Genomic DNA, 19,514 nt, shown 5'->3' on the forward strand with positions numbered 1-19,514 from the left:
GGAGTCCCCAGGCTACAAGGAAAAGCACAGCATGGATAGGTTTGATGTTTGGAAAGTCCTGACTGCCCATGCATTTTGAATTTGCACTAGTGTTTTGGAAATTTAGAGCTTCCTCTAAATGCTTGTTGCTAGTAATTTCTTAATCATTGCCATCACTAAGATATTTACAGTGGTAGATCTAGATAGGCTGGTTAAAGAAGTCACTCGCCAGCTGCCAGAGGCGACTGCCACCTGCGCCGTCCCTGGGACGGATCTCATGCAAACCTCAGGCATGAAGTAGATTAATTCGAGCCCTCCCTGGAAAACCTGTCCGCGGTGAGTTTAAGCCGCCAGGTGTTGACTTGACGCCCACTGGCACATTCCATCCTGATCGCCACTGCTTCCGGGGCGATGGTCTCTGCTACAGGGGCATTAGCGTCCAAAATTGCCAGGGCCGTTTACAAAGCAAGCATGTGTTAACACTTTATATTCCTCGTAGCTCTGCTCTTTCAGCTGATTTGCTCCAACCATACCTGTAACTGTTTGAATATACTAATAGGCGTCCACTTTCTCAATAGGTCTATTTTCAGTATTGCTGAAAGATCTGAAAGTGCTAGCCTGTCCAGAAAAAGTTTAACAATAAATCTAAGGTAGCTTAATAAAGGAAAATGTAACATAGCTGTAAAAATAAAATCTGTTCCATGCTGGAACATTTGGCTTTTAGTAAGGATTTGGCTGACTTGTGGTCACAATTCTGCTGTTTGCCTGCCGTGTTCCAACTTTAAAATAGCTATCAAGGCCTGAGTAATGAAGAACAGGTCCGCGTCCCTTGCCGCTGAGCACGCTGGATGAGTCTTTTTTCCTCCCTCTGTTCTTCTATGTATTTAGATCTAACAGGAAGCAAGTACGATGTTTCTCCTCATCTGGTGCTTCTCCATAGCCAAGGCTGCTTTCTGTCAGTGCCAGTGCATGTCAGATGCTCCTTCTGCAATTTTTTAGACTTCCCAATTAGCATTCCTTCTTTTCCCCTCTCCCCCAGTTGTGAAGTGAATTTAGAAACTCTGGATGACAGCGAGTTCAAGGAATGAGCCACTTCTCATTTTCCTCATTCCTGTAATTTTTTTTCCTTAAAGCCATAATCTGCACAGTTTGCTCCTATTAAAAACCCTTGCTACAGAATCAAATCTGATTTTTTTCCTTCCCATTTAGCTGTTTATTAGCTTCATTCAGTTTATCAAAAAGAACTTTTAATCTTTCCTGTGCCTAAATATATTTTGTACTGTTTTATAATGAAATTACATTTCTTTTTAAAACGTACAGAAAACAGGAAAAATATAAATGCTTCTTCAGAAATAATCCAGCATGTTTTGAGTAGATATGTCAAATGTAATAAATATGCTGGAAAATGACTGATGCAGTTATGTATTGGCAAAACAATATTTAATTTGTTCCATTTTATTAGGCTGGCTAACCACTGATACTTGGCTTTTTCTCTAGCACCCATAGGCTACCACTTGCATCATCACAGCATAGTACTAGCACACATAAAACAAAATAATCTAATTTTGCCATGTATCCTTTTTGTAAGCAGCAGAGGGTCATGTGAACAGTGGAATTGCTCTGTTGTCTGGGATTATTTGTATTCTTTAGCTTGGAGCTATTTTTCCCTTTCCTTCAGAGTTTGTATGCTATGTTCTGTTAGGAATGGGGATGGTTTCTAGTCCGTTTCAGCACAGTGGGAAAAACTCTTTTTGCATACTGAGCAGGGGAAAATTCTGTGCCTTGTCACTCAAACATGGTGACGAATAAAAGGCAGTAAGTAAAAGTTAAAACAGGAGTCGATTCGTGCAGTACTGTTTTTGCTTTGTGCTAAGTTACAACGTAATCTGCTCTCTGTTCCTTTTAAAATCTCTCACTTGAGATGTCCTCAGATGAGATTAGCTAGCTCTTGAGAAAAATCCCAGTAGGTTTTTTTCTTAATAAATATGAAAAGTAGTGTGCTATATCACCCTGCGAAGTTGTTGCCACTGGACCAGGAGCAGTGTGGACGGGTGCATGTGGCTGATTGATTGTTTTACATAAAGGCCATGATAAAAAGTTGTCCTAAAGGAGCATGAAAGGAAAATGCAACACAAAACCGATCATCTGTGTTCTGCCCTCTGCAACTGCCGAATGACAGCACCAAAGACAGGATTGCCTTGGGAAAAACCCATCAGCACCAATTTCATTCACGTGAGCAAAGCTCTCACATCAATTGTCACAACATACTTTTTGCCAGAAAGTACCTGTTTATTTTTAAATACTTTATATTCCCCTGCGAGTCCTGCAGAAACTGCTATGTATTTTGACTGATTGAATCATATGTCCTAGAGTTCATATTTACAGATCTTTGATTGCCTGGATACACTGCTGCAATATACTAAAGGCACTTACACACCTACAGATGCAGGTAGAGACAACCAGCAGGGTTTTCAATACTTCCCATGGGATTTAGGCATTTGAAAGTCCTGCTAAGAGTCTCTCTGCACTGTCAGGCAACTACAAAATTTTTATATATCTGGTCGTGTATATCTGCAGAAGCATATAGCTGTATCTTCAGATATACACCTACCATTTATCACACTATCTTCAGAAATACATGTATCACAGAGTTCAGTTCGGTGGCTGGGATTCATAAATATGAAGTTAAAGGTGTAAATGCAAACAATGCAGCATCACATTATGAAAATTATACATACATAAATACTGAAAGGGAATTAATTTGCCTAGCCATAAAGAGCCGATAAAAAAATTCTAAGTTTTTGTTCTTCCCAATTGACTAAGTCCCCTCAACATGAGCCAATGATTGTGGGGATTATTATAACAGCAGGAAAAGCATTTGTGAACTGTCATCCCTTCAGTAATTCTCAAGGAACTATGTCTTGGAATATCTCCTAATTATGTGTTCAGGGGGAGGAGGCTAGGATCAAGATTACTATTTATCTTGGCTTAAAGCTTTGCTCTTTTCAGTCACACACCGGCAACGCGTTATGGGCAGAAGAGCGTTGTTTGTGAGCACTGATGCATTTCATATATGTAGATGTATATTATTTGAAATTCACAAGCTGTCATGAAAAAGATTAATATAACTGTAAGAAATAAGATTATTTGGAAATATTTATTTTAAAACCACAATAATATGGTTTCATACGTCTAACACATCTGTTTAAGTAATTTTTTCTCTGAAAAGTGTCTGGAGTTACATAAGAATATTGGTGGGTGGTATATAATTTAAAAAGTAAATGGCACAGATTACTTTATAAAAAATAAAATGTGTATGCTGGATTTCGTGATACATAAGGCACAGTGTAGTCATTTGATATAGCTGTGGATGTCAGTCGCACACGCACTTACCCTTTCCCTTTTCTATCTATCATCTGATGTATTTTAAACATTACAAACAGTAATCATTAAAAATATTGAGGATTATAGACAGTCTCAAGCAGAAGAACTGTTATATGCCATTTTGTCAGGTAGGTTGCCTGTAACTGTTCGTTGCTTCATGGTTCAGTGAAGGGTATAAAATTCCCTCAAAGCACGTTACTCATGCAGTAATAGTTGAGAGGAAATTCCTTCCTAACCACAGCTAATGATCAGATTATGTGTTGAAGCATGAGCAGTAATAGCCTTTGCAATGATAACTTAGCTGGTGCCATGACTAGTGGGTCTTTTAATCCTTTTTTAATTTTCCTAAACTAATTGCCTTATAATATTCTTACACTATATTCTTCTATGTGTGTAATTAGTTGGTGTATGAAGCATTTACTTCCTCTTAACTTTTTCCAAATGTATTGATTTTCTGCTTGTATTCCTCTTTTACTATGGAAAAGATGAGCAAGACTACTTAATTTTTAATAATCTTCTTTATAAAATTGCCTGTCACATCTTATTTTATCTTTTCTTTCAGAGGAAATAAGCTTAGATTTTAATCGTTCCTTAAATGGAATGATTTTTGGTTTGACAATGGTGCTAATAACCTTTTGTACTTTTCAATATGTTTTTTGCACCTATTTTGTATTTATTTAAGATTAGGTGAGGAAAATTGAACTTGAGACATAATAATACCTACCAACAGTTTATTAAATGGCATTTGGTTAAATGAATGATCTACGAAAAACCAAATCAGTAAAGAGACTTTGTACATCAGTGACAAGAAATAAATGTAAAGGGATTTAATTGGCAATAGTAACATAAAAGATTCTTTTCAGTATCCTTAACCAATCCTAAATATTAGTATACCCTAAAAGTGGCATCTAGAATATAGAAAATTCAGACTTTCTAAAAATGGAAGCCTCACTGAAAAAAAATACACATCTTACTTTTTGAAGATTTTCCTACATAGAGTTTTTTGAAAGGTTTGTGAGAAATACACATTCAAGGTCTTTAAAAATTCATGCACCTCTGTTCAAGAAATACCTGTTTTCACGAGGTCTGCTTTAACCATAGTTAAGTTAAAAGTACCTGAGAAAGAGTTTCATTGAAAAATGCTACGAATATTAAAGGTTACAATTCATTCTGCTTCCAATAAGCATATGTAATAAACAGTAAATCTTTGGGAGAACTCAGACCAAAATAAGACATCAATTTGAAATGTTTTACTACGTAAAATAATAGAATAAAGAAATTAGTTATCTTATATTTAAATTAAAATCCTAGCTTCATTTGAGTAAGTTCCAAAATATAACTTCTGCTTTCAAAGTTCACTCCAGTCACTTACAGTCGTTACTTGTACTTTGTTTCCTGCAGGTTTTGTCTAGCCAATACAGACACTTCCTTAATTACAATGGAGTGTTTTGAATGAAGTCAATACAACACATTTGGGCTTAACCAGTTCTATTTCTACGGCTCAGAAATGCTTTCTTTTCCTTACTGGATATATTTTCTCACTAATAGAACTATATATATTTAAGAAGAAAAATAATTAAAACTAGAAAGTAAGTAACATTAGCTATCAAAGTCTATTCCTACACTTAATTCTCTAATCTCATAATAATATAATCTAATATTCAGTATTCTCAGTACAGATAGCTCAAGTCTCAGCTGGTATCTCTCCAGTTAATGACTTTACCCCAGATTTTTCATGTAGATTTTGTTCTATGTTGCTAAGTGTTTTTTTTCCCTCTATAACAAGGACAAAGCTTGAAATTTTTTATTGTATGTTTCTATTTGAGTGTGAACCAAATTTAGGACCCTGATTAGTACAAGTCTTTTTAAGGATGCATCTTCCTCTTCTTAAAATACAGTTATTCTTGTTCACTGTAGAAATCACACTGTTCCCAATTCTTTAAGTTCCTGAAAGGATACTGTCTTGCTACATTTGGCTTTCTAGCAGATTCACAACAATAAAGAGTCAGTTTTGAAAAACATCATCACCAACACAAAATTTATAATCCTTGGTATAAATACTCTAGCTATTAAATCATTAAATATCTCACTTTCTTGAATTCATATTCCTGAATGGTTCAGAATCTGCTTTCAGCGATGATTTACGCTACTGCAAGACAAGTCTTTTTATTTTGCATGGCTAATTATTCAGCAGGGGAGGAGGAAATGACTGTTTGTTTTTCACAGTTTTGCAGAGCCATCATCAGCAACCTATAAAACAAATTATAGACAGTATATGCTTCAAAATCCCTATTTCCACAGAAAATCAAGTTCAGGTACATAAACTGGAGGATCAGACAGTTACTTAAACAGCAAAGTGTACAGTGTAACTGAACAAATTTAGGGATGGGCTATACAGTAAGATTTTACATTCATGTGGGATAGAAAAATAGAACTCTGCTTAGTAAATTGTTGGTAGAATATTCCATCTGCACAAGGCATAAAAAAGGCACTGCTATGGAATGGACCATTTTGCAACTTTAAGATGAATTAGATTTTGGAAAATTCTCCAGGACTGGAAAGCTCATCACTTGGGTGTTATAGTATCAGTTAGATAAGGTGGCATAAGAGTAGAAGATAACACGGTATTATGTTAGCAGAAGCCTGCATGACCTTCCCTATCTTTTCCACCTCTGCTTTCTATGTTTTTTTTCTGCAGGTTAAGCTTAGGACTTTTTAGGCCAGTGCCTGAAATCCCTTGATAAGTTGAGTATCAGTTAGTCAGACATGAAAACAGAGCCAATATTATCCATCATACAGGAAAGAGGATTTCCGAGGAAAGTTATCTAACCTGTTACTAACTATGAAATTATCACGTTAAATATCATAAATTCAATCCTTATCCAGGTTTGCCGTGTAACTTCATTGCAAGTAATCTGGGCACTAAACCTACCTACATGATGAATGCTAATTATTTTGTTTAACCTGTTTTTCCTTCTAGTCCTATTAGATCTTGTTCTAAATTAAGCCTAATTATATTCATATTCTGAAGTTAATTTAGAAGTGCATAGTCCATTTGCTTACTGAAATGAGGCTATTTTCTCACTCAGCAGCTGATTCTGCAATCATTCTCAGAGCTAGCACAGCCCTACTCTTTTTTTACAATAGTCCATGTCTCGTTGTGTGCCTTGACTTCAGCAAGGATTTTGATGCTGTTTCCCATAACATCCTCCTAGATCCCCTAGATCCCCTGTGACAGGACAAGAGGCAATGGGCAGAAACTGAAGCACAGGAAGTTCCGCCTGAATGTGAGGAGGAATTTCTTCTCTGTGAAAGTGACAGAGCACTGGACCAGGTTGCCCAGAGAGGTTGCGGAGTCTCCTTCTCTGGAGATCTTCAAGGCCTGCCTGGATGCAACCCTGTCTACCATGCTGTAGGTGACCCAGCTGAGCAGGGGGGTTGGATTAGATGATCTCCAGAGGTCCCTTCCAACCTTACTGATTCTGTGATTCCTCAGTGATCGGCCTTCACAACCGTTGTAGTTATTGGCACTTGCACATCTTCAGGATGGCATTCCAGCTTTCATCCTTTCTTGAGCCACTGCGCATTGGTACAAGGCCTTGGATGCTTCTTTTGCTGGGATAGTGTTGCTAAAAATTGTGCAATATTCAATGGATCAGAGTCCACCGTGCCAGAAACCTATCAAGTTTTGCACCTACTGGTGAGACTTATCCCACAGATCCCTGTCCCATGTGCTGCTGATGTGACACATTAAGATATGTAGTAATGTGAGGCAAACCAAGGATTTCAGGCCCTGGCCTAAGTATGAAAGTCCTGTTGACCTTTAGTAGAGATACAGTTCTTCACCTCCCTTTTGTAAGTAAAAGCAAATTTTAGTCTTTTGAAATTCTGTATGAAATTCCTAATAACAGTTTTGAATCTAAATGAGTTGAATTAATAACACGATTTAGTAGGACAAGAAGGAGAAAATCAGATTAAACTAAAATAAGCAGCATTCATAGAATATGTAGGCTTTTCTAGTTATTCCATGGATTAATTTCAGTAGAGGAACAAAGGGAGAGATTCAAGAGCAGGATTCAGATGACTCCTGCATCTGAGCTAAAATGACTCCAGTATGCCAAAGTTCAAGATTTTGATTTTACTCACATTGAAACACTTTGAAAAGTGATAATGCCTTTAACACTAGTTTTCCTCTCAATTTCTAAATGCCACTAAAGACTGGATTACACAGTGCTGCATAAAACTTCCTCCCTCCCTGTTCCCTGGGAATCCACGTAATGACTGGATCCTATGGGACCACCCATTTTTCATGCAGAGTAATCTACATTTGGTACTTGTGATTATAGGACATCTAACATTATACAAAGCATGGCCACAGGGAATGCATTTATTCCTAGTTGCTTTGGGATTAGAGTATTCATTTGGGGATTGTAAGATCCGTAAGTCACTCCTTTGCCAGGAGATATAATCAGTGAGGGCAACAGAAGAAAAAACATCCAAAAGAAAACCAATTCTTTTTTTTTTTTTTTTTTTTTTTTTTAAGACGGGAGATTTTAAACACACTGGTATTCCTGTGGAATATCTGTTCCTTCCTTAGTAAATCTAGAGACAAAAGCATGCAGAGTGTTTTTCTGAAAAAATAATTGCAAAGCTGTGGCTATATGCCAGTTATATGATGAATCTTAGCATTTTTGTTGGTTGAGAACATTTTGAGATCAGAGTGCTGTGATTCCCTGGTTATCTAGTCATAGTGATCTTCCGTAAGGTAAATGTATATTGTTATAGCTTACTCTCCACAAATTTTATCAAACCATGTGCCATGTAATATCTTCCATATCAAGTTCTTAGTTATCTCTAACACTTCTGTAATTTTAAATTTTATAATTTGTTTCTCAATTGAGTTCATTATTATGAAGCACAATTTTTTTGCTAATGTGTCAGTGCTTTTAATTTTGAGATGCAGCAAAGCAAAGAGTGTTATTTCAGAACTTTAATTGTTCCAGCATGCTGGCACTTCTAATAGGTGCATGTTCTGCCTTAATTAAAGACAACTCTTCAAGATCTCTGCACTGCACCTCGTTGATCCATAGTTGCATCAGCTAACTCCCAGTCAACTACTGAGGTTTACAGAAACCCTGCTAAAAACTGAAGATCAAAAAAAAAAACCCTTACTGTTTAAGCAAGAATGATTTCCCTTGGCAAGATATAGAGATGAATCACTGCCAACACTTTCCTTTAACAGCCATGTTAATAAAATTGGGCCAGATAATACTCCTTATTTCTGAAACATCTTTTTCTGAGGCAGCATCATATTTCACACAGATCTGTGGTAGGTAGCCTGACAGCAATCAAATGCAAGTCTATAGAGAGGGATGAAATTCTCCTTCCATGTATTCAAAATGTTTTAGTAAATGGATGTTTTTTAAATTGGTTTGCAGAGCTCATTTGCTTTTGAAGAGAGGTAGCATTTTCCTCCAGACATCAGTGTGGACATTAGAATCAAGTCTCATAAACTTTAATATCTGTGTAACATCTTCTCCAGCCTTTATATGAACTAATAGAAGTCAGATGCATTTCTAGTCATTCTATAGAGCTCAAAATTTAGAGTCGATCAGTCTCCTTACAATATATGGAAATACCCATATTTACCAGAGTATCCCAGTGCCTCACACTTTTTGGCATATTTGTTCTCAGACTAAACTACATGATAGAGAATCATTAGTCCAGTTTTACAGATGGGAAACTAAAGCACCACAGTAAGAGCACGTAGTTTTCTTTGGGTCATCATGGCTACTTTCAACAAGTGAAGTCCATGACGTTTTGAACTGCGAAGTCCACTCTGGATGATCACATCTTGTAAGCAGTGTGGCATGACTGCTCCCTGCTCACATGCCCAGGCACCCAGCCTGGCTGCATCCTGGCTGGACAACAGTTCAACAGACCTGAGATTTATTTCAGAAAGAATGATCAGATCCAGCAATTTTCTCCTCTTCTCTTTCTCCTCCTGCATCCACTCTGATTTCTACCAGACAAAAAGCCCCTAGCTGTGTAGCTAGAGAAGTAGCCAAAGACAGGACGATTGAAGGACCAGGGCTGTGGGATGTACTGGTGAATAAAACATAAATAGATTAATAGGAAGCAAAATAGTAGGTCTCCTTTGGCCCTCAGTTAGCATAGTGACCACTAGGTCAGCTTTCCTCTTAGGGACAAACACTTTTTGCAAACCTAGGCTCTAAGGATACAGAGCCTTCAAGCTACAGTATTCAATGCAGTTTCACTTAGTTCTCTAAATACCAAGGCGCCAGGAAGGTATTCAGTGTAAATATTCAGATATGTTTCCAAAGACAGTGTCTCAAGTGGTTATACATTTGCCCTGTATTTCTTGTTATTTTCCTTTTTGTTGGTAATAACCCTTGAAGGTCACAGAGTTGCCCATTTCATCAAAGCTCTGTCAGCCATAGTAGCCAGCCTAATGACACGCGTAAGCTCTCAGGCAATTTCAGCAGGCATATTTTGATATTTTAGCACACTGACATAGCGTATGTATTTATTCACATTCTTGTACTGAGCATTAAGATGTGCATAACCAAATCTGCAGAACTAGTTCCTGAAACGAGAAGCAGAGTTCATTTTGCTCTAATGTGACTTGTGCTATAAATTGCAGTTGCTAACATGGAAATTAAGTTCATTGACTTCTCTCCCAGTAAACATTCAGCCTTTCTAGAGTACACTTATTTGTGCTATAACGATTGCTCCTTTCTTTAATGAAACAGTTCATTTTATTTGTTCTACTTCTTTCATAAACTATTTCTTGGTCGCTGTATCTTTTTTTTTGTACACTTTTCAAAGCCTTATAGACGGATCTTTGCGTTATATACGGTTAGTGGTGGCTGCGATCCTATGAAAGTAAGAAGTGAATTGCAGTTGAGCTCGGAGGGTGTGCGAAGCGGTTCGGGGCGCTGCTCCCGCTCTTTGTTCTCACTTAAATCATTCCGGTGGCGCCGTCCCGGAGCTCGCGCCGGTCAGACTTCCAACCGCGAGGCCCGTTTTATTGCGGCACAAACAGGGATTAGTGCTGTGTTGTACTCATTTTCACTCGTGCCCAGATTTTGAACACTCTTTCCGAAGGTGAAAGGTTAGCGGAGTAATTCGGCGTGCCGCTCCACCTGTCTCCAAGGAATTACTGCGTCCCTGCATCATTATTAACGATAGCAAGAGAGAGCAACGCTGCTGCCGTTAAGATCGCTGACGGATACTCTGGTGCATTTCACATACCTCATTTTCCACAAGAAGGCTCACAGTATCCTTGACATGGGCTTCTAGGAGTTCATTAAGTTTCAAACAGGTGACAAGTGGCAAACTATGGAAACTTCCTTAGGCAAAGTGATGCTATAAATAAAGTTACTCACAAACAATTCATCTTCTCCTAAGCTCCTGGAGCATTGAATTGTTTTATTACATATTCAGTATAGAATGTCTCACGCTGCTTTTGTATTCAGTTTTTACTGGCTGGTCTTTTTATAACACTCGCCTTGATGCCACTGAAAACAACGTAAAAGAATATAATTGGAGACAAAATATGTATATTTTTAAATTAAGTTGAAAGATATTTTTGGCATGCATCGAGCTGTCAGCATTTGCTATTAAAAAAACTTGTGTTTAAGTGAATTATTAGTTTCCTTTTTTCCTCAATCTTAATTTTTTTTAGTATGGCTTTGGGGACTTATTTCTTAGAGGTTGATATGTTAAAAAAAACTAAAATTGGATTCAGAAAACTTGGCTTTTACTGCAAGTGAATATGGAAATATAGGCCGTTCTACACTGCTATTTGCACAGAAGTCACTAAACAAAATGTAGTTATTGAAAATACTAATTTGTTTGGGTTTTTTTTAACTTACTCTGGTAACCAAATCCTGCCTATGCCACTGTATAAGGGTGATTCCAAGGCAGCTATCCTATACACTTGGACTTTTACTTAAAAATAAGCACTCCCAATTTTTTATTCAAAAGCAATACAGAAGAATATTTGGAAGGAGAGGCAGCCTAAAAAACCCATTAGTATTCCATAAAATTGCAACTCTAACTGAAGTTCAAATAGCTAAAAAATTGCTTTTTTTGATTTGTCTACTACATTTCACACAACCTCTCCAAAGAAAGGAAAGCAGATTTAATTTTTGGTGACTAAGAAACAGGTAATTACACAGAGACTTTTACTGGGAAGCCTCCAGGATAAGACCTTCAACTTGCATCTAACCTTTGGAAATTCTTGCAGTTTAATTTTGCTTCCTCAGCTGCTGGCCAGCTCTTCCAAATTCCCCTTGATACAGAACTGAAGCTAAACCCGAACCAAAAAAAAAAAGTATATTGTAAATATTTGGCTAAAGGAACCGTGAGACTTTTATAGGGCTGTGTTTTTAGTTTTTAAAGTTCTCCAGAAATGTTTCTGAGAACCCATTTGTGATCGTGTAATAACTGGCCCCATCAGCTGTTTTCTGTTAAAACTGTAAAATACTGCAATAGAAATATTATATTACTTTATAAATGCTCATAAATATATGTATGTAAAATACATGCAAACTCCCCTAATGTAGATTTTAAGCCAAAATGTGTGTCTCTTTAACCATGTTGGCACTAGCAGTTGGGATTTCATTCCATATCATGTGGCTGATAGAGGAGGCACATTGAAATCGAGCTGTTAAACACACTATCTCCATTTTTTATTTCACTGGAGTATGTTTGCTATATTTTTTAAAGAGCATTGAAAAGCCCAAGAGATGAATTCTACTCTGAAATTGCTATTTGCTGACATAGAAATAGCTGTAAAAATACAAGCGGAGAAAAATACAGTATAGTAATACATTTTCATTTATTTGGAGAGAAAGTAGTTTTAAAGAATTATAGCCTGTCTTCTGAATGATAAAGCAGTATAACTAGCATTAAACACAGCTGAAATTTTGTAATGACCAAACCTCAACTCATCCAAATCCCCAATAGCATTAACTCCCTGGAATTGGGCTGTAAATTTGATTAGCCTTACAACAGATACGAGACACAAATGTTATTCCTTATATAGTCATATTAAGTGACTGCAAAAGAAAATGACAACTCATTGTAGAATAGCCTTTTTAAGCTTTTTTTTAACCAATCTTTTTAAGCTAGACAGGAACTCCAACTAGACCAGCTTTCAAAACTACATGTAAATATAGTGTAATTTTATGAGTACTGATATAACATGAGGATTACATGTCCTTCTAAAGGCATGAGGTGAGGGAGGATTGAACAGCTACACTTTTCCTACAAAGGGTACAACAGCTTTTCTTCATATTTTAGTTCTCCTGATCAGCACCTCACTGAATCTTAGCTTTTATCCATGCTTATTTTATTTTTTACTTTTTTATTATTATTATTATTCTCTTGCACTTTCTTTTGATGTAAAATTTGATTCTTTACCTCCTGGTCTCCTCCAGTTTCGCATGGAACTAGTCCAAGTACTGGGCAACAGATTTTCTTTAAACAAGCTACACATTATGGAGGCCTCTTACAGCTGATTTCTAGGTCTGAGAGTTAAGCACTGGAAGGAACAGTAAATTACGAGATCTTAAAGTTTTCAAAGTCGAACAGAGTTGCACAACTTTGGTTAGCTGATAATATGCAGCTCAACGTCTAGTGCACCCATCGAGGTAGGCTGCGGAGGGCTTTGGCACTGTTGAGCGCAGAGTAGGAGAGGTCAGGATTTTCCAGGCTTCTTGAGTTACTGGAGGCCTGAGGCCGGGTCTGTGTCCGGCCCCGTGACAGAGGAAGATTTGTGTGTTGGCAGTGTCATATCACAACAGCTCACACGACAGGCGTCTTGAACCTGGTGATGTAAGAGGTCCCAAAGCACTGTTAGGACTATGAGATACATGGCTCCTCTAACTGAGACACTGAATTGTTACCCTGCTCCTGGTCAGCGAGTCAGAAATCAGAGCAAGCCACTGCATCTGTCCTGGGGCGTCCAGAAGCTGGAGGGAAACAGCAGCTCAGACGCACAAGTTACATGTCCTGCACAGGAGAGTGCTAGGCAGGAGCCAAAAGAACGAATCTCCTACTCAGTGGAGGAGATTAACTGCTCTGATGGTCTAAATTATCTGCCGAAGCAGTCACTGCTGTCTGCAGCGCATACTGCGCTTGCTTGCGTATGGTCTTGCTTTTCGGGACGAGTGATCCAGCGCAGAGGAGAGAGCTACCAAGTTAGGTAATAACAAGTCACCCTGCATGCGAGTAGGAAGAAAGCAGGAACTCTGTCTGAGCCCTTCTGGCAGTCCCACAGTATGGTCCATGTTCAGTGTTTGCAGGATTGGGATCCTACTTACCTTTCCTCATGGCTGGTGTGTATTTATCACTGTAAAAGTCTGTGTTTCAGGGAATGGCATTGCCTGGACTTGTATGCACAGATGTTCTCCGTAACAGTGTTTTACTCTGATTTTCCCTTGGCTTTTGTGCATTTGAAATATAGTTTAGTTTTGCTGTTATTGTTATTAATTCATTGTGGTTTTTAGTTTCATTTATTTCATTAAGTTATTCTGATAATACATTTTTGGCATAGCTTTATATTCTGATCCCTTGCTTTTCATTGCTGTTTGGACACAATCCCATTTGGAGTGAATTTCTAAAATGAACTGTGATTCACTGATGAATCACACTACTGCTGAAAAAATAGAAGAAAAAGTAAGAGTGATTTATTAGTTATGGAAACAAATTTCTAACATTAAGAATAAAACCACAGGTATATACAAATGGAAAATAAGAAACAGTTTTACAGTAATGAGAAATGGAAACATGGGAAAAGCACAGTTATGGATTTTGAGCTTCAGTGATCCCTTTTTATTTTTTAATTAGGTATTTTATGCAGCAGTTGTTTTATAAATACTTATTTGTCCCTTCTAATGGAGATTTCACAATATTCATTTTACTGTGCAGCCCAGCTGAGAATTGGGTTGTGCTCAGCCACTTGCTACTTTGTATAGGGGAGGAAATGGAAACTATTTATTTTTCCTCTTCTTTGGCATTTTGTAGACTTTGAGGCTAAGGTCAAGGCTCATGCCATATCTCTAGCATGTTGGGAATTAAATCGTTGTTTAATCAGGATGCTTCAATTTATCTGATAATCCCCATGTTATGGTCTCTACCATGGAACTACATGGAGCTGGTGACTCAAGATAAAGTTTTGAGGGAGCTGGTGACTCAAGATAAAGTTTTGAGAGATCTGTCTCCTCGTGCCTGCAGTCCTGCTCCCTCCTCCAACACAGGCAACGTGGCCTCTGCCTGAAAGTGCCTAACTTTATGCAGATGCAAAAAGAGACAATTTGTATTCTGGAGTTCACATGCTTTCCTTCCATCTCTAGTGCAAAGGCAGCATGCTGGATGGAACTGGCCAGTGTATGACTAGTTGGATCACTCTAATCAAAAATTCATGAAAATTAGGGGCATCAGAACCCCAGACTGCTAAATAACTTCCATGAGGTAACATTGCAGCTTCATAGAAAAATAAGGATTAATACTGAGATCTCTGGGGCCTCAGCTTGATGCTTCTCTACTGTGTCCCCTCTCCCAGCTCAAGACAGCCCCCATGGCTTCCCTTGCACTGGGGGCAAGTCTGTCATCCCTTGGGCCTCAGTGTCTCATCACTTGTAGCAAGCACTTCCCAACCCCTCAAACGCCTCTGTAGCTCAGACCAGCTCGGCTGCCCCTCACAGCTTTGGCAGTAGAGCCCCTGGACTTGGTACAAGCCCCCTCTTTTAAGTTGCCTAGTACAAAGGTTTGCAAGGATTTGCTTCCATAGAAGCAACATGAAGGCAAATTCTGCTTTGCAAAATGTTTCCTCCTCACCAGCCGTTCTGACTTTCCAACCAAAGCAGTTGTGCCTCCTGATGGTTTTATGGCCTCACAGGAACTGCTAAAATAAACTAGCTCTTCAAATGCCTGTTGAAGATTTCTTATTAAAGTCCTCATATATTACTGAATATAAGGCGGACACAACTCAAAACCCTCTGGCAGAGATGGGAAATAGCTGGGCCTCTTTGGCAAGAACCATTTTTCTTCTCCTTCAGAGCTTTGCCAAAATGTGGTTTTGTTCTTTATTTAATATTGTTGTAATTAACTAAATTTATAGACAAATTGCCAAATTATAAAGAACAATGTTATTACTGAGAGCAACTTCTAGCAATGTGCATACTGGCTGTGAGCACAGCTGGTGCTGCGTGCAGTATGGCAGGGAAGTATTTCTCCGTGCTCCAGAACTCCTCCTTTGCCCAGACAGATGCTGATGGAGGGGGCTCTAATTTCAGGGAAGTACCCTGAGATGACAGCCAAATCCTAGATCACTCTGTTGGTGGGAATCACCTACAACAAAAGCTATACAGGCATTAAACCTCTTGCAGGCATCTCTGCTCTTTCCCAGCTGCCAGACAAAACACTGCAAAGACAAAGGCCTGATACTAAGTATTTCTCTGTGTCTTCACATCATATCACTAAGCCTTGAATTTAGACAGGATTTTAAAGAGCCATACACAGTCCTGCTTTGGAAACAGACTTATCTCTCCTTGGACTGCCTTATTCTCTTTCTTCCTTCCTCCCTTCGCATGTACGCGCAGTAGGAAACAGCAGTCTTCAGCAGTACGGAAGACATCATGAACCTATCGATCTGGGAATGCTTTCTGCACAATTCCCTATGTTACTTGACATCAACTGATTTCCTCATTTTCTAGTCAAGAACTCCTTTCATCGATTTCTCCCCCGCTCCCCAAAAGAAAGCAGACACCTTCCCATGCTGGGAGGAGGTGAGAGAAAGAGCCTGCCCAGGCCTTTGAAAGATACATCCATCCTGCACATGAAATTTTTTCAGATTTGAAATGGGTAAACCTTTACTATGGTAAATTGCTTTTCACTGCACTGACATAAGGTTTTATAAAGCAATAGCACTTGAAACACAGACTAAAACTCATTAAACTCTTGCCATGTTCCAGATGATAATGCCGTCATACTCTTGCAACTAGTCACAGACAGATTCTTTGGAGGCCAAAAGACACCTTCCTGCCAGCATCAAAACCAAAATCTTTATCAAATTTTGCTCTACTGCTTCCTTTCATGTCCCAGCCTCCGGTCTCCATCTCTCCGCAGATCTGTAAAAGTGTTTTTCACGCAGTGCTGTCACTCCCAAGGGAGTACGGGAACTGGAGGCAGTGTTCTTGGGCTCTTCCTTAAGCTACAGTCCACTATGCCCGGGTTTCTCTGAGGCTACTCTGACAAATTTTGCATAGAGAAATTTTGCCTTTTATCCAAGTTACAAATTCCCCTACAGTTCTTCCCAAACTTTATTCCAGTCATGAAGAACAACTTTGCCCTCAAATATCAGTAAACTGTTAGCTTACTGTTTGTGCAAGACAAAATCCTTCCAGTAATCTCGTATGTATTTCTTCTCCTTGGCTGAGAAGATAAAGGTGATACTCCTCTATTCAGGAATTTTTTAAATGGATCTTATATTAGATATAGCTCTTTGACACTCTTGCATGTAAAAATAGTAAAGTCCATGCCTCAGTGACCTCCTCTGGATATATTAAGATGTTGAAGTTAAGCATATGCAGTAAGTGTTTGCACTTAACTATGGGGAGCCTATGGGGTCTTAGTACATCACAGTGATAACTCACCTTACTAAGTCAGAGGGTTCAGATTTAGGATCCTAAAACCACAGGATCTTGAAAAGGTCTTAGATATAAAGCAAAAGATTTTTTCACTAGAAATGATTCACTAACATTGACTAATGTTGGCAGTAAGCCAATGAATCGATTTTTGGCTGAACAAATGCATTTATCCTATCATAAACTCTAACCATCAAACAAATACAAAAGCCTAGAGCCATTCTGCTTTGCAGAAGACCTGACATCTAACCCAGGGGGTCTCAGTGGCTAATAGTGGTGTGGAATCACAACACTGACATTACAACTATGCTGTGGAAGTTTGATATTCATATTATTCAATAGCATCATCTTGAGTCAACTACAAAACTAATTATTAACCGGCTTTAGTAAGGAGTTGTGTTCATCTTTCATCTAGCCTTTGACAGAGAAAAAAAATAGTATCAGTGCTATTGAACTTGCATGGTATGTGATACAAGCTCAGGAAATTTCGTGTTGCAGAAGAAATATCAAGAATATGGGCCAACCAAAAAGGGAAACATCTATACATTTTGTCTGTTTTAAACTGAGAAGATATTATTGTCTGAAAGAGAAAAGTGCTGATTATATTCAGTCCTTTCTGGAAAAATCTTTTTTTGGTTTGTTTTTCTTAGGAGGCTGACTGTTTTGGTTTAATTGTTTAAGAAGTAATTTGTAGATCCAAATTAATGTTAAAATTTCTTTTTCATGTTATTTCTTCTGTTTTGGAAGTGCAGAAATACCATGACAAAACCAAATTATACAGTATTCTGTCCATACTCATACACATTCTGGCTCAGAAAAGCCCTATAAGTCAAATACCAATTATAAAAGCTTGTAATTAACTTCTGTTGCTTTGAAAATTGTATTTACTGCCCTAATTCCTGGTCTTTCTTTATAGTTTAAAACTAAAAGTATTTGTAAAACCCATTTAACCTGATACTAGGATTAGAGGCCGTCCTCTTTTTAGGTGGTAGTAGCATAGATACTTGTGGACATCGAATACCATAAGTAAATGTTTATTCCTATCACCTGTAGGTCTTTATGCCACTTTTAGCTATTTTAGAATAAAATTACTGGAACATTTGTGTTAAAACTGTGGGGCAGAATCTAAAAAAAGAAATTGCGTTAGTTATAAATTTACTAGAATTTTACAGTAATTGCCAAGCCAGCTCCTCCCCATCTTCTATTTTATTTCTTTCTGTGTGCATGCTTGCTTGCAGAACACGAATAACATATATAGGCACTTTATTCTTACAGATAAACCTAACAGAACTTCATCAACTTGAATCTGCAAACAGTTTTTTGATCCTTCCAAGGCTGATGAGTATTTCATGGTTTGTGTTTCCTTTGCAGCTGACCCCCTGGTTGGAAGTATTGCCACTCAGTATATGACTAACAGAGCAGAGCATGACAGAATGGCCAGACAGTGGACCAAGCGATACGCTACATAGGAACCTCCTCTAGAATATGCTGGACCTGTGCAAGCACATTCACTAAGTGCATCAATAGCCCTTCCCTTCATTCTTATTTTTTATTAAATTTTGAACCATTTTGTGACAAAAGGTTGTCCTTACTTTCTTTTTGATTTTATTTTTATTTTTATTTGTTTTGGGTTTTTTGTTCTGTTAACTTGAAAGCTGTTTCCCTCAAATGTAGACAGGGAATTTTGGTTATCAGTGCAAAGAATGTTGGATCTGTAATAGTATAGAGCTTTGTCACAAAGCTTTGTATTAATGTGTGTTTTTTTTCTTTTATGTGGTTTTGGGAAAACAAACATTCAGAATTATATCTCGTTTCTACTTAAATGTAGTGCTTAGGGTTATTTTTTTGTACTGAAGTCTTTAATGGTGGGTGCATGCTACTGGGAACAAGTTTTGTATAAAAGCTTAAAATCAAGAATCACTGTGCATTACTAAGACTGTGTTTATCACTAGCCTTCTGTTTCCCACACAAAAGGCTATTGCGTTGAACAAATTAATATGTATTTTGATTTACTTAAAAAAAAAAGTGCTTGTAAATTTCTTAGGGACCTGCCACTTTTGACTGTGGATCAGTTGATGTACACTTGTATTATTAAAGCACTCAATAAAACACTGTGGCTGATAAATGCACCTTTTTTTGCAAGACAGTGCTTTTGCGTTTGTACAGTAGAGACTACATCGTCTCTACGTCTGTGTGCTGTTGTCCTCACATAATACAACTGCAGGTTAAGCAGCTATTTTTAGACCTGAACTATTCGTTTCTTCTCAACAATACATTTCTTAACACAGAATTCTTCAATGTGTACATCTTTCATATACAAACATCTTCTAAATGTTAAGGCCATTCTCTCAAATACTGGTGCTAAGATATTCTGAAGACTCTTTCTGCATCTTTTATAGCTTCACTACATCCATCTTGTTATATTTAAAATAGTTGGCTGTAAGAATATCCTTACAATGAAAGAAGAATATGGGG

The 19,514-nt window shown here is 37.9% G+C and overlaps 1 protein-coding gene across 1 annotated transcript in view; it reads left to right on the forward strand.

Annotated features, from left to right (window-relative positions):
• The window catches only part of LOC134136117 (ubiquitin-conjugating enzyme E2 E2), a 209,788-nt gene extending 190,620 nt beyond the window's left edge, over window positions 1-19,168 (forward strand). The window contains exon 6 of the mRNA XM_062567832.1: window positions 18,411-19,168. Coding sequence (XP_062423816.1) covers window positions 18,411-18,508 — 98 coding nt within the window. The 3' untranslated portion in view covers window positions 18,509-19,168. The remainder of the gene's footprint in view (window positions 1-18,410) is intronic.
• Window positions 19,169-19,514: the final 346 nt, after the last annotated feature.

The sequence above is a fragment of the Rhea pennata genome, chromosome 2 (assembly GCF_028389875.1).
Source record: "Rhea pennata isolate bPtePen1 chromosome 2, bPtePen1.pri, whole genome shotgun sequence".
Taxonomy (NCBI): Eukaryota; Metazoa; Chordata; class Aves; order Rheiformes; family Rheidae; genus Rhea; species Rhea pennata.